Below are 26,814 nucleotides of genomic sequence, written 5' to 3' on the forward strand. Positions count from 1 at the left end.
TAATTCAAGGTTAGTGGTTTGACTCTATCTAGGCTTATGAGTAACAAGTTGTTAACACCTGGCAGCTAAAGAGTGGTCACAGTTCAAACAGCTTCGGTGTTCCGTTGGGAAAAGGTCTGAACTGATGTACAGAAAAACTAACATTACCACTTACAACCCTCCTCACAACCAGCTTTTCAGGTATGGGTAAGATTTGTTTCAGCGTAATCAAAAGCTTACTGTAATTACTTCTCCCACAATCGTGTTTAAATAAATAAAAACAAGTTTCTTACTATGGCTATGAGGATAAAGATACTAGAGAACCTGCTATAAAATGGCTGAGAAGTCTGTCAATTAAGTGGATTACACCCTGGACGCTATTCACTGGTGTTAAAATATGGTATAGGAGAGAATAAAACCAACAACATAGTCTTCACATTACATCAAACTCCCAAGAGCAGCTACAATTTTGAGATGAGCTCTAGGCAAGGGGCTAGCCTCCCAAAAGGTCAAGTAAAATGTGCTGGTACTCAGTTCCACAGGCAGTACCCTAAATCCTGGATTCCAAGACAATGTGGGAGGAAGTAAAGAGCCAGACTCATAAGAAACTTGCTCTTAAAATAAACTCCTGGGATGTCAGCCACCTAACCATCAAGGAACAAGTCCACCAGTCTAGTGGGTTTGGGAGTCAGAAAGAACCCATCCTCTCACTCACTGCTGTGTGATATTTGGGTAAGTCATTTAACCTCTCTGAGCCTCAATTTCCTCATCTGAAGAGATAAGGCTTAGAGGAGACAATCAAAGAAAAGCATCTACCACAGTATCTGGTACGTGGAAGGTAGTCTCTGAATGGCTGTTCATTCTCTTTTTCTTCTTTTCTCCAGTTATTTCACACTGAAACTTTTTCAACAGATAAAGTTCCTCAGAATCAAGTGACCTCTGTTATTTCTCTCTAGCCTGTAGCAATTCAAATCTCTCTAATCCATTTTATCCAAAAGCATAAATTTAAATTAGAAACCTCCAATATGTGTTCAACTGCAAGACAACAGTTTCTAAAGGAACAACTCCTCCTCATTCAGGACTCTGTGGCAATACAGAAGAAGCAGAGTCCAGAAGTATTTATACCCCTGGTTCCATTTCTAAGTCCTTTTGGCCCTACTTTCAGACTACACTGGCAGCTCTGGGGATTAACACTGCCATCCTGAGCACAAGTCCTTTTTAATACCATCAAACTGACTAGAGGCTATTTCTCATTATAATAAAGGAACAGCTTTCTGCAGGACAAACACCACGCAAAAAATTCAGTCAGGGCAAAAGGGCGAAAGGCATGATTAGGCACATGTGTGTGGTGATGGATTGCAATTAGTATTTGGGTGGTGAACATGATGTAATCTATACAGAAAGAGAAGTATAATCATGTACACTTGAAATTTCTATAATGTTATAAACCAATGTTACCACAGTTAAAAAAAAAATTCAGTCAGTCACTCTGCACTGAATACCTAAATAAGGAGAATGATTCAATGTAAAACTCAGTGTCTGCCTTTTACCAAATTTGAAGTCACCTCTGTATTTCAGCAAATATGCCATTTCCCCATTAATTTCTGTGACAGATGCATTAGTAAACTACCTTCCTTTTATGCCTGTTTTCCCACCTTTCCTTCATTGTGAATCGTTGCCTTGTTATGTCTATTAATCCCTTTAGTCCATATCAATTTGCTAGGAAACAGAATCTGAGCTAAGACACAGCAGCTTGCTATAATGCAGCAAGGTAAGGTTTGTTGAATTTTCAAACTAAAAACTACAATCTTTCAGGGCCGGCCCCATGGCACAGTGGTTAAGTTCGGTGCGCTCCACTTCAGCAGTCTGGGTTTGGAGGTTCGGATCCCCGGCACACACCTACACCACTCATCAGCCATGCTGTGGTGGCGACCCACATACAAAATAGAGGAAGACTGGCACAGATGTTAGCTCAGGGCTAATCTTCCTCAACAACAACAACAACACTCAATCAATCAATCAATACTACAATCTTTCCATTAGCCCTTTGTTATTGTGCCAAACATGGAAATAAACCTAGTCTCCTTGAATTAATATTTACTGGTTTATCTCAAATATTTTCATTTTATCAGGAAAATTCTGCCTTTTCTTAAAATGTGATTTTAAAAAAGCCAATGCTTTCTTAAAAAGGGTTTTAACGCTATCTAGGCAGGAAAAAGTTTTAAGAAAAATTTCTGATTTTATCATGTTATGAAACAGTGTAATAAAGGAAATTAGCAAAAAAGGAAAAGGTCACCCATAATCCCACCATCCTACACAGCCATTTTCATGTTTTTAATAATTTAAAAATTAAAGTCAACAAAAAATACTAATATATATAAATAGATCATCATCATATAATTTGATAAATTCTAGGACAGATCTATGAACAGAGCACTATGGGATTCAAACTCTCTCTAGGAGAATGAAAAAAAAAATCTTTTTAGAGGAGTGCCTTGAAGGACAAGTAGGAATTTGCCAGGCAGAGACAGGCATTCTAGTTAGAAAAAACAAAATGTGTAAAGGCAGAATCATGAAAGAACAGGGATTATAGGGAATGCAATGTGGCTGGTACGTCCAGCGTGTATGAGAACGGTGGGAGATGAGCTGATGTGGAGGCTGAGCCACACTGGGAAGGCCCTTGTATGCTGTGCTCTAGATTCCAGACACGACCCTCATAGACATGAAGGAGTCAATAGAGATCTTTAAGCAAAAGGATGAGATGAAAAGTTTGGTCCTCTTCTCCCCCCTAAAAATGACTCTGTTAGCAGTGGGGAAGCCAGACTAGAAGGAAAAAACCCTAGCAGCAGGGAGGGAAGTTCTGAGAAGGCAGGGATCATGTCTATTTTATTCACCTAGCTCCTAGCACTGTGCCTGGCACAAATAAATATCTCTAATAATATCTCCCTAACAAAAATGTATAATGAACAACAGAACTCTGAACATTAACATTTAGAGGGCACACAAGAGGAGGAAGAACCAAGAAACCTTTAAGATTTACTTTTAGAAATACTAGTGACTACTGAGTATCAATGAAACATAAATTAAAAAACAAGAGTTGTCAAATGTCCCCTACCAAAAAAAAAAGTCAAATGTCCCCTACCGGAAAAAAAAAAAAAAAAACCACCAACAGGCTCAGATGATTTTTACACCATGTTCTATTAAACCTTCATGGTACAGGGGCTGGCCCTGTGGTGCAGCGGTTAAGTGCGCGCGCTCCGCTGCAGCGGCCCAGGGTTCGGATCCCATGCACGCACAGAGGCAGGCACTGCTTGTTAAGCCATGCTGTGGCGGTGTCCCATATAAAGTAGAGGAAGATGGGGACGGATGTTAGCCCAGGGCCAATCTTCCTCAAGAAAAAGGGGAGGATTGGCATCGGATGTTAGCTCAGGGCTAGTACTCCTCACAAAAAAAAAAGAAAAAACTTCATGGTACAGACAACTCGCACATTACTGAAAGAGCAGTGTAATAGAGGAAATAGACATCATAACCAAAGGGGGATTATCCCAGGAATGAAAAGACAGTTTAACATTAAGAGACCTATCAAAGCAATTTTCTATATTAACAGACACTAAAGGAGAAAAAGTATATAACCTCAACAGTTGCTACAAATGCACTGAATAAAATTCAACACTCATTATGATTTTTTTAAAAAAATTAGCAAACTAAGAACAGGAGGAACTACTTTAATTTGCTAAGGATTATCTAACAGAAACCTAAGCAATCATCATATTAAATGGTGACACATTAAAAAAATTTTTTTCTATTAAAGATAGGAAGGCCAGGAGGCCCTCTATTACCACTACTATGTAACATTGTATTGAAGGTCATATAGTGCAACAAGATAAAAAGAAACCTGATGCATAAAGATAGGAATTTTAAAGAAGAGAATAAATCCAGAAGTAAGCCTATGTATATATAGGATTTTTGTATACACTCTTTTGCTTATATATGATACAAGTGATATGCCAATTAATAGGAAAAATATATTACATGAATTTGTTCATATATGCATAAAATATTTATAGGAGAATACACAAAAAACTGCTAACATTGGTCACCTCTGGGGAGAGGACTGAATTGGGGCTGGGAAACAGGATGGAAATGTAAACTATAAACTTTTATGTCTTTTAAACCATGTCCATGTACAACCTAGTCAAAAGCTAAATAATAAAATGTATATATTTTAAAAGACAAATTTTAAAGAGAAATACCATTTGTATCAATTGACCAAAATTAAAAAGACTGATAACATACAGTGTTGGCAATAATATGAGAAGTGGGGGTTTTCACACAATGTGGTAACTATATAATTCATACCACTTCTTTGTATTCATTTGGCACTTATCTAGCACAGTTTAAAATGTGCAAACCCTATGACCCACACTACCACTTCTAGCAATCTACTGTACAAAAATATAAGCATGATGGTAAAAAGACAGATTGATATACACATGTTGTTTCTAATATTTTGGCATTAGAAACAATGCTGCAATGAGTACTGGATATATGGCTATTTACTGTAGCATTGTTTCTAAAGGCAAAGTATTAGAAATAATCTAAAACAATAAATAGGCAAATGAATAAATTATGGAATGTCCATATAATGGACCATTATGCAGCCATCAAAGTACATCACAGTTTTCTGTTAAAAACACTAAGAGATCCCAAACATAGCATTAATCTGTAAAACACTGAACCAAAAACCTTTTATCCTTTTGTTTCCATGGTTTTTTATTACTTTCCTTCTAGAAAAAAATAAAATGGAAAAATATACATGAATTTCAAATTAAATCCAAAATAATTAAATCCAAAATAGTTCTATTTGTTTACTTAAATTACTACCAATATTACTTAAATTATACTATAATTACTACTGCCACTAAAACTTTCTAAAAATGAAAAAAAAAAAACCTCCAATGGGCAGCCCTCCAAATTTTTAATCAAAAAAAAAAAGTTAAAAATGAAAACCAAATCTGTGCAGCTATCTCTAACTGTAAATAAATGGTTCTCATTTTAAAGGCAATAACTGACTCATTTATTTTTTAAAAAGAAAAAACTTTTTTTTTTTTTTTTAAAAATGAGTATACCACAGATCAATGAACCAAGTAAAAATTTGTTAACATTTCAGTGGTTTATCATCTGCATTCCTAGTCTACCTCCAGCTGAAGTCAGTTCCTGGATCATAAAGCAGCTGAAAAATTCACACAGGAAGGCAGTGGAGAGTGCTTGCCATCAGACCTGCTTCACTTTATTTGTTAAAAAGTATTTACCGTGCGCTCAAGTCTAACTGATTTCAACTCACCTTTCCTTAACTGTCTCTATTTATTCACTCTATTTCCATGGACCAAACTTTTTTAAAAATAAGTTTCACTTTTGTCTTTAATTTCTAATGCTTTCCTTCGAAAAGTCAAAGAAACTATGGAGTATTTTAATATCTCTTAAAATTTTTTCTGATTCCTTGTGCAGGCCTTAGCTATTAGAAATTCTGTACTTCACAATTCCTAATAAATAAAACATGACACAATTCCTAGGTTCACATATTCAAATGGGTAGGCATTTCTACCTTCCAGTGATTCCCCAATTAAATCTTCTCTATCAATATACTAAATATCAAGTCCTTTCAAAGAGGATACAGTAAATATAACTTGTCTACGAAAGATAAATCATTAATAGGACTACTCCCAGCAATCTGGGTAACAGTATTTTGGGAACTCACAACCAACTGTTTACAACATCCAGCGCAGAACCTTGCACAATAAGTATTCAAAAATTTTCTGACTTTAAAAGATATCCCCACATTATCAGGTCTCTCTATTCTGGTATCCATGTGTTGCAAGATATAAAATCTCTTTCTTCCACTCATTAAGAGACCAAGTGAACTTCAAACTCAAACCCCTACAAATCCCATCAAAAATGCTCAAGCCAGATAACCATGAAGAAAGGCCTAGCACCATCCCCTGATGAAACCAAATGAGAATGGTTATGAAATGCCAGACTCTTCCATCTACTACATCAAGCACTGTGCAAGAACCAAAAAGAAAAAAAGCTAACTACTAGTAAAGGATTAACATCACACTGGGAACTAAACAACAGGAAACCCAAAGTAGGGCTGACCAAGTGAAGTTTCCCATAAGAGTCCAAAGCTTTAGGCGATACTGAAGGGCCAGAGTTAATTGAGCTATTAAACATGAAAAGCTCCTCAGTGTTAATGACTTCCTACCAGCGGAAGTAAAGGGCTAGGGTTTATCAGCACTCCACTAGCCAAGTATGAAGGCCCTAGACCTGGAATAGCCAGTCTCCAATACCTGACAAACAAAAAATGTTCCATTCCTTTCAAAATGCTATTTCTGTCTCCCTTGGCTCATGGTTCCCTTCCATGTGTAAGAGAGCATCAGTCACACATTACAGTCAAGAAGGCAATTCAATCCATTCACTTGTTAGAGCAAAACTTTGCCCCTCCTAGTTCACATAGGTCAAAGAGTGTGGTCCAGCAAGAAATAATAAAGGTAGCAACCATTTGTGAAGCATTTAACATGTGCCAAAGAGGGAACTGTACATACATCATACTCAACAGCCTTGGCAAGCTAAGTATTAACAACCACATAAAGAAATTAAAGCACACAGAGCCTAAGCAAGCTGCCTAAGGTCACTCAACTAATAAAGGCAGAGCTGAGATTTTGAAGTTTGAATCCAAGTCTTGACAGATTCTATAGTCTTTCCACTCTCCTAGGTGGCCTTGAGAAATACAAGACACATATCATTCATCTTATCAGATAATATATACGTCATGTGTTTGTCTATGCACAAAATTACTCTGCAAGAATATACAAGAAACTGGTAATATTGATTGTCTCAGAGGAGAACTAGGTGGCTAAGAGACACGGCAAGAGGGAGAACATTTGACAGATTTTCTTCTGTACCTTTTTAAGTTTAAATCATGTGACTATATTATCTACTTAAAAAATAAAATGTATTAATTTTATATAGTCTTTAACTAAAATATATATAATACGGATATCTGAACATAATGCTTTAAAAAGTATTTTAAACTATGCCACCAAATGATGTTTATTGATAGTCTTTATCATCAGGGCCAAAGGGAATGAGTTAGAGAGCTCTACAAAGGGACAGAAGATTATCGTTGCTTTTAGAAAACCCAAACCCTAAACAGGGTATGCTCCAAGGCACTGGAGGAATTGTGCCACACTCACTCTCCTGCTGGAGGCATTTGCCAACAGCATATTTACTAAACACTAGCTGGTATCTCTCCTGTCAGGTTTAAAAACCATACTCCAAACAAAGGTTATCAAAGAGAATGAAGAACTCCCAGAGACAATGTAGGAAATAATTCAACAAGAAAACAAGGAAGTAAACACTTTTAAATTGTCATGGGAGAAAATCCATGTCAAGAGGTTGAGGGGCAGTAGGATGTAACACAGAAGAGAAACGTAGAAAAAAACAGAAATCTAGAGAATAACCAGGAAGCTCCTCACCATCAGCAAGAACAAAGTCATCCAGGTTCCCAGAGGTGGGGTGTGTGTGTGTGCAGTTCACTCTCCATAAGGAGGTGTGTGTGTGTGTGTGTGTGTGTGTGTGTGTGTGTGTAGTTCACTCTCCATAAGGAGGTGTGTGTGTGTGTGTGTTTCACCCTCCATAAGGAGGAACCTGAAAGTAGCTTGCCAACTGTTACCCATTCCAGCTGGTTAATGAGAGGGTGAACCACTTAACCAGGAGAAACCTGCAAAGTCCTTCTAGGGGAAAAAAAATCTGAAAGATTTGGAGGACCTAGGGGGTGGGGGAGGCTTTTAGTAACAATTTTAATCTCTTCTTCCAATTGATGGCTGAGACTTTAGGGGAAAAAAAGGCAGGAATATGAATGACTGTCAATAAATTGGAGTTGACTTTCCAGATCATGCTGGAATATTCTTCTCTTTCTGCTACTCCCAATCCTGATTTATTCCTATTCACCCTTTAGGTGTCAGTCTAAATCCCACTTCTTCATCCTGGAAGTTTTTACTGCCTTCCAGACAGGCACACAGTATTATAAAAGCTTATATTATTGTCTATCTGTTAGCATTAGACTGTGAGCATGGGGAGGTGCAGGGGCCAAGTCTTCCATGCTCACAACAGCATACTCAACACCAAGCACAGTACCTGGCACCATTCTGGTGAGTAAATGTATGAATGATGATGGGCTCTCGGCTTGCTAAAAGAGTGTCCTTCACAGGGACTAGGAAGAACATGTTTGTCCGAACACTTGCCAATCTGATTATGAGAGCTTAAAATTGAAAATAGAGAAAGAGAGAAAAACTCCTGGATAAAACTGGGAAAGAATATTAGAAATGACATAAGAAAAGCAATGGGAGAGGTGACTATTAAGTCACAAAAGAAAATATCTGAGAATTAAATCGCCAATATCTTAACTTCAAACATCTGTAACAGATTATATACAAAATACATTATTATTTGTATTTGTATTATATACAAAATAAAGTTTATGAATTTTATAAAATAAATAAGACATGGTCCCTACCCATGAAAACCTCAGTGTAGTGGATTTGTGAATGCAGTATGCCAATGGTTGGGCAAATCTCATTCAAATTTCAAAAGGGGAAGTGGGATGGCAATGTGTCTCAAAATGATATTCCCCAGTAGAAATCCACAAACCACACTAGAGAATTTCGGAATGAGGATGAAAGAGTAATGGACATGATACAGCTGTTGAAGTACCCTTCAGGCTGCTCAATAATAGAGAATATGGATTATTTTCTTGACTCAGATCCCAAAATTGGCATGGTGGTGATGATGTTAGAGATAGGGAACTTCAAGCACCTCGTCATTTGCTGGATGTCACATTTATCTTAAAAGGGTGGAGGGGGTAGAAAATCTGACAAATACCTGCTGACAGTTTCACCCTAAAAGGATGAGGGAACTACACATACTGGACTTAATCCAGACCAACAAGACAGACTAGCTGAAAAATTAAAAGGCCATCAAAGAGAAAGTAACCATGTAATCTTTGAAAATGTGATAGCCAACAGCTAAGTATTGTCAGAAGGCAGTTAAGAGAGGAAGTCCTAGACGTGGCACCAGTAATCCTGGATTAATGACCCAGTTCTGCCACAGTCGTGTGCCCTCAGGCCAGTCAAAACTCTTCACACCATAGTTTCCTTATCCAAAAAGGAGAATACCTGCCTACTTCACATGATCAAATAATTGGCTATCTGTGAAGGCATTAGGTAAACCTTACTACACTGATTTAAACACTAGACCTTTAACAAAATTAGCTATTAACGATAGCTAATATTTATTGGATATTGAGTCCTAACCACAATCAGATACTGAGTTTTATAGGGATTGTCAAGTCCTCTCAATGGCCCTAGGAGGCTGATACTCTATTATCCCCATATTACAGATGAGAAAACTAAGATTTCCAACTGTTAAGTAACTTGCCCAAGGTCCCAAAACAAGAAAAGTGGTGGAGCCTGCACCACAACCCAGGTTTTCCAACTCTGATGAGCCCACATTTTTATCCATTGTGTTATAGTGCTTTAAAATGTAGATTTCACAAAATTAAAATTTCATAATCTAAAACTCTAAAGACAGATGTGCTGGTATTTTTTAAAGAAATCCTCAAAAGTGAGATTGTGACAATCAATTATGCAATTAATTATAGCAATTCAAATTTAAAAAGGGAAAAATCTAGCATTCTCTATGAGTATAGATATTAAAAGGCCACCCACAAACACACACATGTACAAAGACGGCAAGTAAAAAAGATAAGAGAGTGGTGGTTCTGACCTAAAGGAGAAACGCAGGGAAAGTCACAGTCCAGAATAAGCCAAGACCCGTTAATAAAGAAGCTAAGGATAACAAAAAGGGCTTTCTCAGAACTGTCTAGATCAACGCCTACTTCTTTCATTTCTCTACCAGTAAATACAATCTTCAACTTGAAGAGGGGAAGCCTTGTGGAAAGCAAGAACTGAAGCTCAAAACAGTAGAGCCCCTAATTATTCCAAATCAGTTCAAGCCTCCAGACCTGTAAAACCTTATGATCCTGAGAACTCCAGGGGAGCCTGATGAACTCCCTGCTGTAGAACTTCAAGGATGAGCAAGGTGTCAAAGCCTGAGGATGAGCAAACATAATCCTAATTTCCAAGAGGGAGCATCTACTGAGGGCTACAAAAGTTCCCAGTCCCTGACAACCTTGACATCAATCCTTGGTAAACGGCATGGCTGATATATACCTAGCCCTGGCCAACAGATTCTTTTTTAAAAAGGTGGGCTTTGAGCTTTTAGAGAGGGGAAGAGTGATCACCAGAAGCAATTTACTGAAAGCAAGTCTTTCAAGAAAGAACACAACTAGACTGAAAAATAAGGGAATGTAATATATGGCAGTGCTACTCCAAGTGAAGTCTGCAGACCAGTAGCGCTGGCATCACCTAGGAGCTTGTCAGGAATGCAGACTCTCAGGCCCCACCACAAACCTGCTGAATCAGAATCTACATTTTAACAAGATCTCCAGGTGATTCTTGTGCATGATAAAGTTTTAAAATCACTGATACACAGAACAGAGCTACATTTCAGCAAGGCATTTGATGAGAGTGTCATGATATCTTTGTGGACAGTAAGATTTCCTTCTATTAATTTGTTATATATTTGTCAGGCAAAATATTAAGGAGTTGACACACTTATCTCACTTAATTCTCATAATAACCATACAAAGTAGGTATTATTATCTGTAATCTACAGATATTAATAGTAGCAAAGATTAAACAGCACTATCTGCCAGGCACTGTTCCAAGGACTTCATATATATTATTTAATCCTCACAACAAATCTTTATGGTAGGTACTATTAATACCCACTTTTTACATATGAAACTGAGGCAGAAAGAGGTTAAGTAACTCGCTCATAATAATCACACAGAAATCTGTGGTACAGTTCTTAACCACTACTTTCTATGGCCAAGTGTGCTGCCACAGTGGGGTATATGATAGCCTTGCAGGAAAAAATAAACAATCATACCCAAAGACAATGTTTTAAAAAAATCAATGAGGATCTGCAGGGGGGAATTTTATTTTATTTATTTATTTTTGTGAGGAAGATCAGCCCTGAGCTAACCATCCATGCCAATCCTCCTCTTTTTGCTGAGGAAGACTGGCCCTGGGCTAACATCTGTGCCCATCTTCCTCCACTTTATATGGGATGCCGCCACAGCATGGGCTGACAAGTGGTGCGTCGATGCGCGCCTGGGGTCTGAACCTGGACCGCCAGCAGCGGAGCACTCGGACTTAACCACTACGCCACAGGGCCAGCCCTATGGGGGGGAATTTTAAAGGATATAAAAAATAAAAGGATTTTAAAGGAATTCCCTGAAAGGAGGGAGACAAATAGACTAACGTTTATTTGACAGCCTACAGAATGCTGGGCCATGAGTCAAGCACTTGGCATCCATGTTTTATTCAACCTTTCCAACAGGCTCATTTGTAGGTATTAAGACATTTTATATATGAGGAAATGGAGGCCTAGACAAGTTAAGGACCTTGCCAAGTCACACTACTTATGATGATACAATCAAGATTCCAAAACCAAGCCTGACTCTAAAGCCCATACTCTTTTCCATGATTTGCTCTGCATCTGTCCCTGGCCAGGTCCCATTGCTACAAACGCCTGAGACAGACAGGGTTTGAATACCAGGTTGTATCCTTTACTATTTAGAATGCAAGCAAGTTACTTCTTTGAGCCTTAATTTCTACATCTATAAAATGGGAGTAATATCCCATAGAATTGTTGTAAGAGGGGAGAAAAGGTAATACTTGTAAAGTTTTGGGCACATAAGACTCAACAAATGGCAGTGAACACTAAATCTAACAAAATGAAATTTAAGAAGGGTAAGTACAAGAAAACCAATTTTAAAAGCACCAGATGAAATTTAACAGAAGCATGTAAGATGTAGAGATCTTAGTTAATTTGAATCTATGAGTCAACAGTTTGCTAAGACTGCCAAAAATTACTATTGTGAATTTGGAGCACAGTGTCCAAAACAAGTAAGCCCCAAACAAGGAGGCCGATCAGACTTCATTTGTAATACTGTCTTCAGTTCTGAGTGCTAAACTTTAAGGTTACTGGCAAATTAGAATCCGTCCAGAAAAATCAAAATGGTTAGAAGCTTTGAAAACACAGTAACTAGCTCCTTCCTTCCCGGTTCTATATTCCCTCCACTTCACACAACTGAAGCTATCTGAACTGCTTTCATTCTCTTATAACTAACAGATTCCCCACCTCCCTCCTCCCTTCATCTTCATCTCCCTCCCACGCACCCCCTCCCCCCACATACCACTCAAATTCAATTTTGCCAATGTCAAATGGATCTGACAGGAGTGACTTGATGACTTCTAGTCCAAAAGTATAGGACCTGGCATGTCAGACCTGTTGCTAATCTGGCCTTGGCCTGTAGATTAGACCTGCTGCTGCTGTGACCAGGGAGCCAGGCAAAGAAAGGGTTACTGAGGATCTGATCAATAAGTAACATGGTCTGTCAAATGTTTTCCAGACAGGAAGAAACCATGTGTTCTGTTCTGCAGAGGTTGCTGTCCCCGTTTTGCAGATGTTGCTATCTTGCAGAGGAACTCACATGTTAGCAACAAGACCCTTGCAAGTTGTTCCAGCTCCAAGCATCCTAATGTTACCTTAAACTCATCAGCATCTTAAATTCTCCTCCTCTGGGAGAGTCCAAGCAGCCATTTTCAGATCATATGATGTATGTAGTAGCATGTTCACCTGCTACGCATGTGCCCTGAATGAGCACAGCTGTTACATAGTTGTTACAAATAAACCTGTTATCCTTTGCTCTCTTGTGTATAAAGTCTCCACCAGCACTGAGCTGAGAGAGACAGTGCATTGGGAGCTATCCTCGGCCTCCTCTATTGCTTGTAAGCAATAAACCTTTTCTTCACCTACTTCTGCCTTGGTTGTGCTTTTGTTCACCTACTTCTGCCTTGGTTGTGCTTTTCCTCACCTACTTCTGCCTTGGTTGTGCTTTTCGCCTCCGCACTCACCAAGAGATGAACCCACTAAGTTCAGTTACACTGCTAATCTACGCCAAACTTAACTGGCCCCCTGCTTTCTTCCTGAGACCAAGCCTCACAACTTGTACGCTAAGGTAACTGAATCCTGAGCCTTTGTCACATACTCAAGAAACTGGGACTCTTCCTAAATGTCTCCATGAGCCACAGCTCCATTCCTTCCTCAAAAGGATATAGCTGGCTAGGAGACTGAATTAAGCAACGTCAGTCATCAGACCTCAACCATTTCAAACTCTGAATCAATACTTCCAAATCCAAGGACGTTCTCAAATAAACTCAGGGACAAACCTATTTATGCCCATAAAATAGTACAAGTAGATCAGCTTATTGTACCTTAGAGGCCACTTGCAAACCTCCAAAGAAAAAAACCTGGAAAAGCTGCCTGCAATCTGGCTGTCCTCAATGCACTGCCCCATTTTCAATTTCAATTAGAACCGGGCTCAGCTCCCTGGCAGGACCAAGACGGTAAAAGCCAGTAAAATCCTAGGTCCAGATTATCAGGGCAACTGACATTGGAGTAACACGAGCTTCCCTATGAAATAGCCTTGTCAAAGTTGGCAGGTTTTCCTGGCTGAATCAGAACCGCCTGTGTCTCCTTTCATTCAATACTCCCTTGGAAGCCAAGCACCTCTCTAGGGAATGCCATCTGCAGTGGACATCAGGAGTCTCAATGCCCTGTTTTCAACCATGCGGACATCCTGGTTCCATTTCTATTTCTCAAGTAGATAGAGGCTCTGCTCTTTCTTTGGATGAGAGAAACCATGGTAAATGCCAGTCTTTGAGAACTATGCCTTGCTGTTCCTCTTCCTTAGAACAGTACAGTTCTAGTCTAGAATCAGATGATTCCTGGAGCTTTCATCCAGTTCTGACTAGCTCTATACCTAGGGTTCCAGAACCAATCTGTAAATCTAGGCCTTTCCTTCCTGAAGTGAGCCTGAATGTCTAAACTCACTTCTAGATGGTTTCCCAACCAATACCACATCACCCTAGTTATTCTCTGGATCACTAGTTCTCAAACTTAAGTGTGTATTTGGAGGCTTGTTAAAATACAGATTATTGGACCTCACCCCTAGAGCTTCTGATTCAGTAGGTCTAGGGTGAGACTTGAATATGTGCATTTTTAACAAGCTCCCAGGGCAAGCTGATGCTGCCAGTGTGGAGACTATACTTTGGGAACCACTGCTCTAGATCAACAATATTTCAAGTCATTCATAGAACTATACTGGGAATGGGGTGGGAGAGAGGAAGATGCTATACATATGGGTCCATTTGCATCATAACATTCAGTGCTTTGTCCTACACAGAAAATTCCTTATTCTCCTACTGAGTAGACCTCAACTGCATCCCACAGGTGAAATATTCAGGAGTTTAAAACAGATGATAATTCAAATTCTAACAAATTATTAACATAGATACATTCTGTAACCAAGACACGGTACTTATGTAAGAGACTCTAGGCTCAAGATCAGCAGTCAAACTAGAAGTGGAAACAACATCTATTCTCTTTCCTTTGCTTCACCAGTCACAATATTCATTAAAATGAATTAAAACCTGTAAAGCAGAATAGTGCTTGGCCATTATTTTTTTATTGTGGTAAAAGATACATAGTTCTTATTTTTATCATTTATAAGTGTACAATTCAGTGACATTAAATACATTTGCAATGTTGGGTAACCACCACCACCATCTATACCCAAAACTTTTTCATCATTCTCAACAAAAACTCTGTACCCATTAAACAATAACTCCCCCTTTCCGTGTCTTCCCAGCCCCTGGGATTCTACTTTCTGTCTCAATGAATTTGCCTAGTCTAGGTATCTTACATAAGTGGAATCATACATTTGTCTTTCTGTGTCTGGCTTATTCCAGTAAGTACGGTTTCAAGGTCCATCCATATTTTAGCATATATCAGAATTTCATTCCTTTGTAAGGCTGAATAATATTCCATTGTATGTATATACCACATTTTGTTTATCTATTCATCTGTTGATGGAAACTCAGGCTGCTTCTACCTTTTGGCTATTGTGAATAACGTTGCTATGACATTACATACAAGTATCTATTCAAGCGCCTGCTTTCAATTCTTTTGTATACATACCTAGGAGTGAAATTGCTGGGTCATATAGTAGTTCTATGTTTAATCTTTTGAGAAACCATTAACTATTTTCCACGGTGGCACACCATTTTACAATCCCACCGGCAATGGCAATACTTATTTTCTTTCTCCCTCTCTTTTTTTTTTTTTTAAATTATAGCCATCCTAGTAGGTAGTGCTCAGCCACTTTAATTATCACAAGTTCTTTTTTTTTGTGAGGAAGATCAGCCCTGAGCTAACATCCATGCCAATCTTTCTCTTTTTGCTGAGGAAGACCGGCCCTGAGCTAACATCTATTGCCAATCCTCCTTTTTTTTCCCTTTTTCTCCCCAAAGCCCCAGTAGATAGTTGTATGTCATAGTTGCACATCCTTCTAGTTGCTGTATGTCGGACGCCGCCTCAGCATGGCCGGACAAGTGGTGGATCAATGCGTGCCTGGGATCCGAACCTGGGCCACCAGTAGCAGAGTGCGTGCACTTAACCGCTAAGCCCTGGGGCCAGCCCCTATCACAAGTTTTGATGTGGGCTTTTACTAACACTTGTAGCACTTAAGGACAGCATAACAACAATAGAGGTTCTGACTAGTTTCCAAATTCAAGTGGTCCTAGCAGTTTCATTCAAAACACCAGTTTCCAGTTGCTTCCAATTTTCTCACAAAATCACCTCCAGGGCCGGCTCTGTGGCTTGGCGGTTAAGTGCGCGCGCTCTGATGCTGGCGGCCCGGGTTCGGATCCCGGGAGCGCCCAGAGGCACCACTTCTCCGTCCAACGCGAGGCCGAGTCCCGCGTACAGCAACTAGAAGGATGTGAACCTATGACATACAACTGTCTACTGGGGCTTTGGGGGGAAAAAGCTGAATAAATAAAATCTTTAAAAAAAAAAAAAAACAAAATCACCTCCAAAGCTAGCATTTCCCTAGCTTCATATCAACTAAGAAAGAAAATGATGTTTTGGGTGGCTAGAGAAAAAAAAGATGGATGATTTTCAATTTTTTTTAAATGTCTCTGATAATTCCATAATAATGCTGAGTTTTACCTATAAACAAATGGTGCACTGGCATTCAGTTCAAGAAATGTCAAATAGTTTCTCTATAACATTTAAAATCCTAATCTAAAAAGATTTATTTTTGAAAAGAAAAGTATGTTGGAAAATCCTGTATATTTTAATCTTGCTAGCTAAATCATTTTTAAGTCCCTGACCTAGCCAGAAATACCATTTTCTCTTCACTTTTCGGATTTCCCAGGCATAGAAGAGCTAAAGTCTCAGTGAGACAAATGGTCATTCCCAAATAAAACCGTTTTCTTGTGCTCATGTATTATGTTCAAACAGGCCTTTCTCTCAGTAACTCTTTTTCTTCCTTTACGAATTTAAGACAGAGAAAATTTGAAAGTATAGAAAGTAAAAACCAGGAGGAAAAAAAATCCTTAAAATTTTCTTCCTCAACTTTTTTTTTTTGTGAGGAAGATCAGCCCTGGGTTAACTAACCTGTTAATCTTTCTCTTTTTGCTGACGAAGATTAGCCATAAGCTAACATGTGTGCTCATCTTCCTCAATTTTGTATATAGGACGCCACCACAGCACGGCTAGATGAGCGGTGCGTAGGTCCGTGCCTGGTATCCGAACCAGCGAATAACAGGCCACTGAAGCAGAATGCGCAAACTTAACCACTACGCCACCAGGCTGGCCCCTCTTCCTCAACTTTTATACTTGGCAAGAATTGACAAAGAAAATCTAGTAGTAGCTTAAGTACAGCCAAAAACATGGGCAAAGTGAAGGTATCATGGAAAAAAAACAATTTTAAAGCTCATACCTAGTCTCATCCTAGTCATTGATTAGCAAGTATACCATATATACTTCCCCATTACGCCAATTATAATATTTGAAAGATTAAACTCTATGTATAGAAAACCAAAGACTGCTTTTCCAAAGGCAAAGAATAGACTTACAACATTCTCAGAGGTACAGCCAGAGACCTACATGAACCCTCAAGTTCACCAACCCCATTAAAGCATATAATTTCTTTCATAAATAAATGTACAATAAGTAACTAGGAACAATGCAGCCACATCTCTGTAGGGAAATTTGTGAATAGCTGAAACCAGGAACGTTCAACCCACAAATGCCAAGAGAGCTGTTTCTAGAGTATATGCATAAAGGTGTGTCACACAGTGGTTGTCACAGTGAAACACGTGGTTAAGACAGAAGTTTACTAGAGAGAGCAATGCATTTAATCAGGAGAGTTTGAGTCCCAGTGCTGCCTTCCTCGGGAAATTATTGAAAGCCTCTGGACATCATCCCTGTATAATCAAGATAATCATCCTAAGCAAAACAAGACCTGCCTCATGAGTTGTGTGAGGAATGAATAATTTCAATACAGTTCACTCATTCTTCAGCAAACATATTTTGAACTCTCATAATGTGCACTAAGGATGCAAAGAAGATCAAGTCTCTGCCCTCAACGTGCATAAGAGGTCCTCCTCCTTGGAGGGTAGACCACAATTCAAGAACTGCTTAGAGAGATCTAGAGGGCAATTCCTCAAGGACAGAGAGCCCCCAATCCATGCGGAACAAGAACCTGGCAAACAGCAATAGACAATAAATGACTGCTGAATGAATGAACAAATTGTATTTGTTACATGTAAAACCTTCCTCTCAGAAAAGGAAAAGGGATTGATACATAATAATCACCTCAATCACTGGAGGAACACAGATACTTCATAGCAACACAGAAACATTTGGGAGGGGAAAGCAAAAATGACCCTTCCCATTATTACCATTCTGTGGCAGGGCTCAGTAGTGTTCTTCTTGTCATATAAAATCTCCTCATCTCTGAAAACCTCACAAACGCTGTGGAAATGGCTCACTTTATCCTCTGTGATGGTTATGCTGCAAAATACTTAAGTGTTAGACTAAAGTTTTTCAGTATGTAAAGTCAATCGCTGAAACCAGTATTTGGGGACACATATTTGAATAAATACTAAATGTGTTAACCAAACACGTATCTTTAACTAAAAAGTAGCAACATGTAATTCTTTTCCTAAGAACTACAAAATTCTTCAAATATAAACTAGGGTTTATCAACCTTGGCACTATTGACATTTTGGGCCAGATAATTCTTGGTTGTGGTGGGCTGTCCTATACATTATAGGATGTTTGGCAGCATTCTTGGCCTCTACCTACTAGATGCCAGTAGCAACCCCCCAAGTGTGACAATCAAATGTATCTTTAGACATTGACAAATGTTCCCAGGGGGAAAGGAGGGGTGGGTTGTTTTAAATCACCCTTGGTGAGAACCACTGAGCTAAACAATGAAATGAGAATTTTTTCACAAAGACTGTTTAAATAAGATATGGAAGATGATATAAACTGTCATTCTTTGCACTCCAAGTATGTGTCATTTTTAGATCACCAGATGACCTTTTATAGTTTTATCTGGGAAAAAAGATGATGATGACTAGTGCACCTTAAAGTAATCTACAACCTACAAAAAAGAAATAAACCAATGAACCAATAAATGGTGCAAAAAGTGTTAACAAGTAGCCTCACTACCATCTTCTAGATACATTACTCATGCCTGATAACTGTCTTAGGGTATCTTGAAATCTTCCATTTCATTGTTACAAAGTCAGATTCTTAATTTTTCTTCCTATTCTTATTTGAAAAACATTGTTTCCTGTAGCACAGAGGGCAAGAATACTATTATCGCAACTATTAATTGAGCATTTTGTAACTGTAAGGGATTTTGCTTATTTAAATTAAGCAGGTCTCCTAAAAGCTCCTGAAGGAAAGAGGACAAAACAGACTCAAAAAGATTAAATAAAACACCTGGAGCCACAGAGGAAGCTGGGGATTCCTGAAGTTTACCTCAGACTCATTTCCATCACCTCCCAAAAGTCCCAGGTTTCACTTGTAAATAGTTCTGTTTAGAAAAAGGCAAGATTTGCATTAATCTTAAATACTAGGATTAATAACATAATTCTAAACATGTATAGAGCACGCAGCACCTAAGTATTATCAGTTTTAATTACAAAAGAAACACATGGTCATTGTAGAGAATCTAAAATACCTATTTTTAAAAAGACTGATTTTAATAACGATATAATTTTTATTTATTTATTTATTTTTCCCCCAAAGCCCCAGTAGATAGTTGTACGTCATAATTGCACATCCTTCTAGTTGCTGTATGTGGGACGCGGCCTCAGCATGGCCGGAGAAGCGGTGCGTCGGTGTGCGCCCGGGATCCTAACCCGGGCCGCCAGCAGCAGAGCGCGCGCACTTAACCACTAAGCCACGGAGCCGGCCCTTAATAACCATATATATCATGTAATAATGATGTATATAAAAGCAAATGCAAAGATAAAGATCAGCCAGTTGTTCAAGCAATGAACAAGTAATTAATGGATTAATGTCCCCAGACACTTCAGTACTAAAGTCATAGACGGCTCTCTTTAGAATCTACCCATCAATTCTGAGAATAAATTCTGGTTTCATAATAATTCTATAAGCCTAGTCAGATCTGTGCCAGTTGTGCTGGATAAAAAGACAAGAACTGTGTGTGTGTGTTTTGGATGAGTTTGGTATTTCAGAGGAAACCTGTACACATAACAGAAACTGTCTTTCCCAGAGAAAAATGGGATGCTTTTCTCAGAAGCAGAAACTAAAGAAAAAGCCACCTCTAATCTACTGTTTTGGTCTCATCATTTTATAGTCTGGACCTAAGAGATAACCAATCCTTAATACACAAACAACTCTTCCCATGGGCTCTGGAGCTCCTCAGCCTCCCACCCCTGCTCCCCATCCCTATGCCATCTAAGTTAGGTTTTCAAGGTCTTTTCAAAATCAGATATGAAAGTGCTCATTCCAGTAGGTACAGGCCCTCCAGCACTGAAGAGTGCAGGCTAAACTACCTGTTGTAGGAACACCTACCCCTACTCCAGAGGAAGAGGGATAAAAAACAGTGACTATTCCAGTGGCCAGAAAGGGCAACCAAGGAGCTCTTGTGTGGAGGTGTGTATAGGGGGAAATGTGATAGTGATTGATTTGGAAAAAGAAAGTACCCGGAACCGTCTGAGACATCAAGGCAGGATGGTAGAACAGGTGTGAAATGGCTGAAATAGCACTGGAGGTTCTATTATCTGAACAAATTATCAGAGTTAGGGGCTATGACATCTAATCTTGACACTGCAGTGGACCAGCCATTCCACTATAAAATGGGGCTTAATGTTTAGAAAACAAATGTTGGATTATCCCAACATTACTATGTCTTTTCCAAGACAATAAAGGTAAACAAATCAGAAAATAAGGCTCAAATGTACTGACCTACAATGAGTTTTAACTTCTACCTCTGTAAAACAGTTCAGCTCCTCTCTAAAGCAGGGTCCCTCTTACTTTTCAATTCATTAATAAGTAATAAAGGTCAGGTTCCTTCAAGAAAACCTCCAGGTCCCTTAATATTCACAATACTAAAGTCCAAGACTCTTGATATGCTCAGAAATTTTAAGAGTAAAATTCTCACATCCAAATGAGATTTTACCTAATTGCTAATTACAATATCATTAGTAACCGGCAATAATGAAAATGAGAATTCTTCGCCTTTCCCTCTCTAGAAGGCCTCAACCCAATGTTATGAATCATTTAGTCCTTGACGTATGGTTACTTCCAGGGGGACAGATGACATTTAGCACACGACATGTGAGGCTGTGGGAAAAGGGAAGTTCTTGGCCACAAGAACCAGGACAAAACCCCTGCCCTTGGGAAAAATGCCAAAAATCTCTGAAGTCCACTGCAAGGCAGTTAAATGATTAGCTTTAGAAGATTCCGTTATAAGAACACAAACCACAGAACAGAATTAGAATAGGTTTTTGAAAACTACACTATAAAGTTGCAAAATAACTATTTTCTGGCATTCATAAGAATCCATGCTAAGTGACGGTCCCCAGGGTGAATATGAATATTTTTTCCCCTTGGGATTGGTTTAAGCTAACTTGGCTCTAAAATCTTTCACTTTTCAAAGACAGAGAATACCATGATAATGGCTAACTTACTGAGTGCTCACTATGCAAGCATCAGGCTGAGTACTCTACGTGCATCAGTTTATTAATCTTTACAACAACGCTACAAGCACTAAAGAACATCTGCTCCAAAATAGGAATTTTCTTTAGAGGCTTTGAAAATAATTAGTAGCTTATTTATTATAGCAACTTTAAAGAAACTCACAAATTAGTTTTTATGAGAGAAGCACTACATGACATAAAACCATCCTGGGTCTAAAATGAAAATATGAATAAAAGCACAAGCACTTTAGAAAACTATTCTAGGGCCGGCCCCGTGGCTTAGCAGTTAAGTGCACGCGCTCTGCTACTCGCGGCCAGGGTTTGGATCCTGGGCGCGCACCGACGCACTGCTTCTCCGGCCATGCTGAGGCCGCGTCCCACATACAGCAACTAGAAGGATGTGCAACTATGACGTACAACTATCTACTGGGGCTTTGGGGGAAAAAAAGGAGGAGGATTGGCAATAGATGTTAGCTCAGAGCCGGTCTTCGTCAGCAAAAAGAGGAGGATTAGCATGGATGTTAGCTCAGGGCTGATCTTCCTCACAAAAAAAAAACTACTCTATTATTCTATCCTATCAATCACTACTGGGAATCCATGCAAAACCGAAAGACCCTAAAAGGCTATAATTGCTGAAATCAAACATCCTTAGAACCCTAGTTTAAGAGTCATTATTTTATGGTTTATTATAAAGAGGGAGTCCTCCTCACAAGTTACGCCCAAATACATGTAACCCAAGGAGCCCACTTAACTTTCTGTAGGGTACATAGACAGAACAGATGAATAAGATACCCTTACCTATCCTCGGTAGTCAAGCTAACTATAATTTAGCAAATTCAATAAAATTACCAACGTCAGGTCAAGTTAAACATGTGAGTATATGCTTTGGAAAAGTAAAATTAAGACAATAAATAATAGGAATGAAGATTAGTACTGATATGTAGAAGTTACCCTTCACACTGCCGAATGTACAACTTTGCCAGCCGATTAAGAAACGCTTTTATATTTACACATAAACATCTCAAAAAAAAGGAATATATTCCTGACACAAAAACACCTTGGTTTTTACAGTTTGGAGAGATAATATTCTTCATATTTGGCTCCAAGAATAGTTATTTCTCTTGTACAAAAGAAAAAGAAGATATGGAAAAATTAAATTTTTACTGTGACCACACCTCAAAATGGAGAGTTATGAATTCTACCTTGAGGAACAAATTTTTTTCCAAGAGTAACTTCATCACAATTTCTTGCATTGACTGTGCGATATGTTTCTGCTTGCAATACATAGGTCTGAGTAAAGGTTTTCCAAATTTTTTCTGTCTGCATTTTTTAAGCCATATTTTAAGAAGCATCATCAAAACCAAACACACATCAATATCAAAACCCATAAAATTAGCTACTATATACCCACGCAGGCATCTTGGTAAATTGGCTAACTGCTTCAGCAGAAGTTATGTAATACAACAGAGGGAACATTTGCAATGGAGGCAGAATAACCTAGACCTGGGTGGAAAGCATGGCTCCATCACTTGCTAGCTATGTGACCTTGGGTAATTTCCTTCTCTCAGCCTGAGTTTTCTTATTTGCAAAGTGAGGTAATAATTCCAACCTTATAAGGATTAACTATATGTGAAATGCCCAGCATAGAGCCTGACTCAAAGCAGGAGCTCAGGAAACAGTTACTGTTATTATTCTGCTGTTATTCATGTAAGATCCTTAAAGGCAAATCATACTTTTTCTTGTAACTCAATTGTAGGCTCTATAATTACTGAGAACTGAAAAAACAAAGGCAAGAAATATCAAAGTTACAAATGAGGACTTGGTATAATATCAGCTCAACACATGCCTAGATAGGAAATGAGACTATCAAGTAATAACGACCTTCAAAACGTGTATCAAAATGAACAATGTCCTTAATTTTATAAGCCACTCTGAAAGGAGATGATGCTGTCTGTGTACAAATCACCTACACAACTACTCTTCATTCATTCCACAAGTATTTCTTGATTGCCCATTAAATGCCAGTTATTATGTTAGGCAATGTGCCAATGACGGTGAGCAAAAGCAGACACAGTTCCAACCCTCATGGAGCTTCCAATCATGGAATCGCACAAATAGTGTAAACTTGTGATAAATGATGTAAAGGACAGTACATGGTGCTCTGAGAGCCACTAACAGGGATCTAATCTAATTGGGGAAATAAGGAAGGCCTTCCCCAGGAAGTGAAAGCTGAGAACTAAAGAATGAAGAGGGAGGACGGGCCCGGTGGCACAAGCGGTTAAGTGCACACACTCCGCTTCGGCGGCCTGGGGTTCATTTGCTGGTTCGGGTCCTGGGCGCACACCGATGCACTGCTTGTCAAGCCATGCTGTGGTGGCATCCCATATAAGGTGGAGGAAGATGGGCACAGATGTTAGCCCAGGGGCAGTCTTCCTCAGCAATAAAAAAAAAAAAAAAAAAGAGGAGGATTGGCAGATGTTAGCACAGGGCTGATCGTCCTCACCAAAAAAAAAAAAAAAAAAAAAAAAAAGAATGAAGAGGGAGTTAACAGTGGAGGGTGTTGCCAGACAGAGGAGAGCAGCTTGTGCAAAGATCCTGCAGCAGGAGGAAACAAGCAAAAATGCAGGACCAAAAGGCCAGTGTGCCTGGGGCAAAGATGAGGTGTGAGAATTAGCTAGGGCTCTAGACCACACAAGGGCGAGGAGGCTCTATGGACCATATTCAAGAGCTGTACCATGCCAAAAGCAATGAAAAGCCACTGAAGAGTTTCATGAATACTTATTTTGGGGGCAGGTAGGCTGAAGGAAGATGCAATTGGATTTGCAATTTGCCTTTGGCTTCTGGAATAAGAGCTAAGGAATGCAAAATGGATCAGGCAGGAAACAAAAGTTCTGTCAGGGTACCATAGTAGCTTGGGGACTAGGGAGATGAGGGTGGGGTGGAAGAAGTCGATGGATTCAAGAGATATTCAGGAAAACCTAATGTGGAGTATATATGGGCTAAGGGAGAACAAAGTGTCCAAGGAAACTTCTGGCTTTCTGATTTGCATGACCGTATAGAACATACCATTCAGGAGGGATCTGCTCCAGAAACATCTTTAAAGCAGTTTACACACCCCAAAAAGGGCCTAAATGCATTTCACTTTGGCCTGAACCTGTTTTAACCCAGTTTGGTCCCTTACTTTAGTTATGAAATAGGGTTCCAAAAGATTTTTTGCTACTTCCAAAAATCAAATTGACTCTCAAAAGAACAAGATCTTCCCAACACTAAAGATATTTCAGACTCTGCCACAAGCTTTGAAATCAACCCCAAATGAGTTCTTAAATTGGTTTGAGCAATGGGGCAGCACTATGGAATGAGTCATTTCCCATAACGAACTACTTTGATAAGACTAACATGAATTTGCTGCTGTTTAATTTAAATATTTTAAGAAATCTTAACAGTTAAGAGTACTCTTATGTGATATTAAACTAAAATATGAAATTTCATCAGGCATTACAATAATTGGAATTATGCTGCTTTTATGTTTGTGTCTCAACATTTGGAAATGCCTGTAGAAAACCTGGCTTTTTGGAAGAAAAGGTATGGTTAGAAAAAATACATAACTTCTTGATCTTAATATATAAATATTTTACTGTTTCCATCCACTTCTTGTCAATGCTCATCACATTCATTCAAGATAAAAGATTTTTACTAACCACACTTGTATGTATATACACACTATATACAGAGTAAAGCCAATACTTTATCAATACTTTAGTATTTACTTTCTTAGGTTTTAATTTTTTAATTTGCCACTTAATGTCATTTTCATAGTGGAATAGTGGATGCCTTTAAGTCTCAGAAATATAGAAACTTCAAATCTGACTAGCCCAAAGAAAATAAGTGAAAGAGTTTTGCCCCTTTGACATCAACCTAACATATCATACCTTAATGCTGAAGTAATTCCCTAATTCTGGCAAGAAGGGCTCCTTGGCCACCTGCTTGCACTAGGCCCTAGTGCATTTTATTGGGTAAGGAAAAAGCCCAGGGCCCTTATAACTTTCCCTCTCCTAGCATTTTATTAACACACAACTGCAGTTACCAGGCTGTTACCTACCACTGCTTGTACAGAGCAGCAGAATTTTTTTCTTTTTTTTCCCATGCTGATTTTATCTCAAGGCATCAAAAGGCAAGACTGTGATCTGAGGCCAAATATGAATAATGTCATCTCCACAAATGAGGACAAAAGTCAAGGGCTTTTTAAAAATCAGGTCTTAAGCCCATTAACCAATACTGGTGTGTAAAACCAGACTGTCTCCATACTAGAGACCGTGCTACCAAATGTGGTCCTTGGGAAGAAGGGCTGGAGAGCTTGAAATGGGTTACCAGCATGGTTCATCTTTTCCTTAATTCAGGTTTTTTTAAAAAAAACATGGGATCAGAGTACAGCTATATTTGAGCATAGCTTGGGCCGGGTATGGGAGTGCCAAGGAAGAAACAGAGAAAAGCCTTTAGGGTTCCCAATCTCAGCTGGCAGACTTTCCTATCTTCCTCATAAGGAGTGGTCCATGTTTCCCCAGCAAGAATGTGGGAGAGGGAAAGTTATAAGGGCCCTGGGCTTTTCCCTTACCCAAGCCCCCCCAACGACACAGCAAACCACTTCCTTCTGGGAACTGAGGGTCATAAGCTTTAAGGAACAATGGAGCTCAATACAGGCTTCGGGAAGATGGAGACAGTGAGAAGAGATGGGGGGAGGGAAGTGGGGGTGAGGCGATGCGCCCAGCCTAAGAGAGCTGAATACGGCCGTCACGGCCACGGACTTCGGGAGCACGGATCTTCCAGAATCTGTCCAGATCCAGAAGGCCTGAATCTCCCAGAATCTGTCCGAGCAGGCCTGCCACAGCCCTCTGAGAAGCCCGAGGGGCTCCTCTGAAAATCTAGGGCATCTATGCACCCAGTGCCTATCACCACTCTCCTCAGGAGGGGAGACGGTCCCCGCAGGAACCCTCCCCGCGAACTGGGGCTTCTCCTGCCCTTAAAAAACCACAAACCCTCACGGAAAGAAGCAAAAATTTTATAGATGTGGAAGGGCCGGAGGCAAGTAGGCGTTCTGCAAATGTCGGGGGAGGGGTTGGCAGAGGGAAAAGGAAGCCCCCCAGTTCGAGGAACTTTAATTGCCACCGGGGAGAGGGAGGGGGCAATATGAGGCCCGTAAGCCGCAGGGACAGAAGAGGCCAGGAGCAGCGTCCAGCGGCACCCCGGTTTCAGGGCATGATGGCTTGGGGCGCGGTCGCCGCGGGGAGAGGCCACCCGCCGGCCCGGAGCGGCAAGCAGCACGGGCTCGGCAGGCAGAGGCCGGCCTAGGCCTCGGGGGTCCGGACACACCCACCGCGCGGCCGCAAGCCCCGCTTACCTGCTCCTCCTCCGGGGTCAGCTCCGGCGCCATGTCGGGCTGGGGCGCGGTCGCGGGCTCCATCCAGCCGCCGCCGCCGCCCGGCGGACACCAGTGGCCCGGGAGCGCGGGGAGCCCGGGGCTGTCGGCCTCCGCTTCCGCGTCCCGGCGCCTCAGCAGCCC

At 39.8% G+C, this 26,814-nt stretch overlaps 1 protein-coding gene across 1 annotated transcript in view; it reads right to left on the reverse strand.

The window, feature by feature from the left end:
- The window catches only part of PTPN9 (protein tyrosine phosphatase non-receptor type 9), a 75,751-nt gene extending 48,937 nt beyond the window's left edge, over nt 1–26,814 (reverse strand). The window contains exon 1 of the mRNA XM_004421836.3: nt 26,653–26,814. Coding sequence (XP_004421893.1) covers nt 26,653–26,715 — 63 coding nt within the window. The 5' untranslated portion in view covers nt 26,716–26,814. The remainder of the gene's footprint in view (nt 1–26,652) is intronic.

The sequence above is a fragment of the Ceratotherium simum genome, chromosome 3 (assembly GCF_057802395.1).
Source record: "Ceratotherium simum simum isolate JZ-2026a chromosome 3, ASM5780239v1, whole genome shotgun sequence".
Taxonomy (NCBI): domain Eukaryota; kingdom Metazoa; phylum Chordata; class Mammalia; order Perissodactyla; family Rhinocerotidae; genus Ceratotherium; species Ceratotherium simum.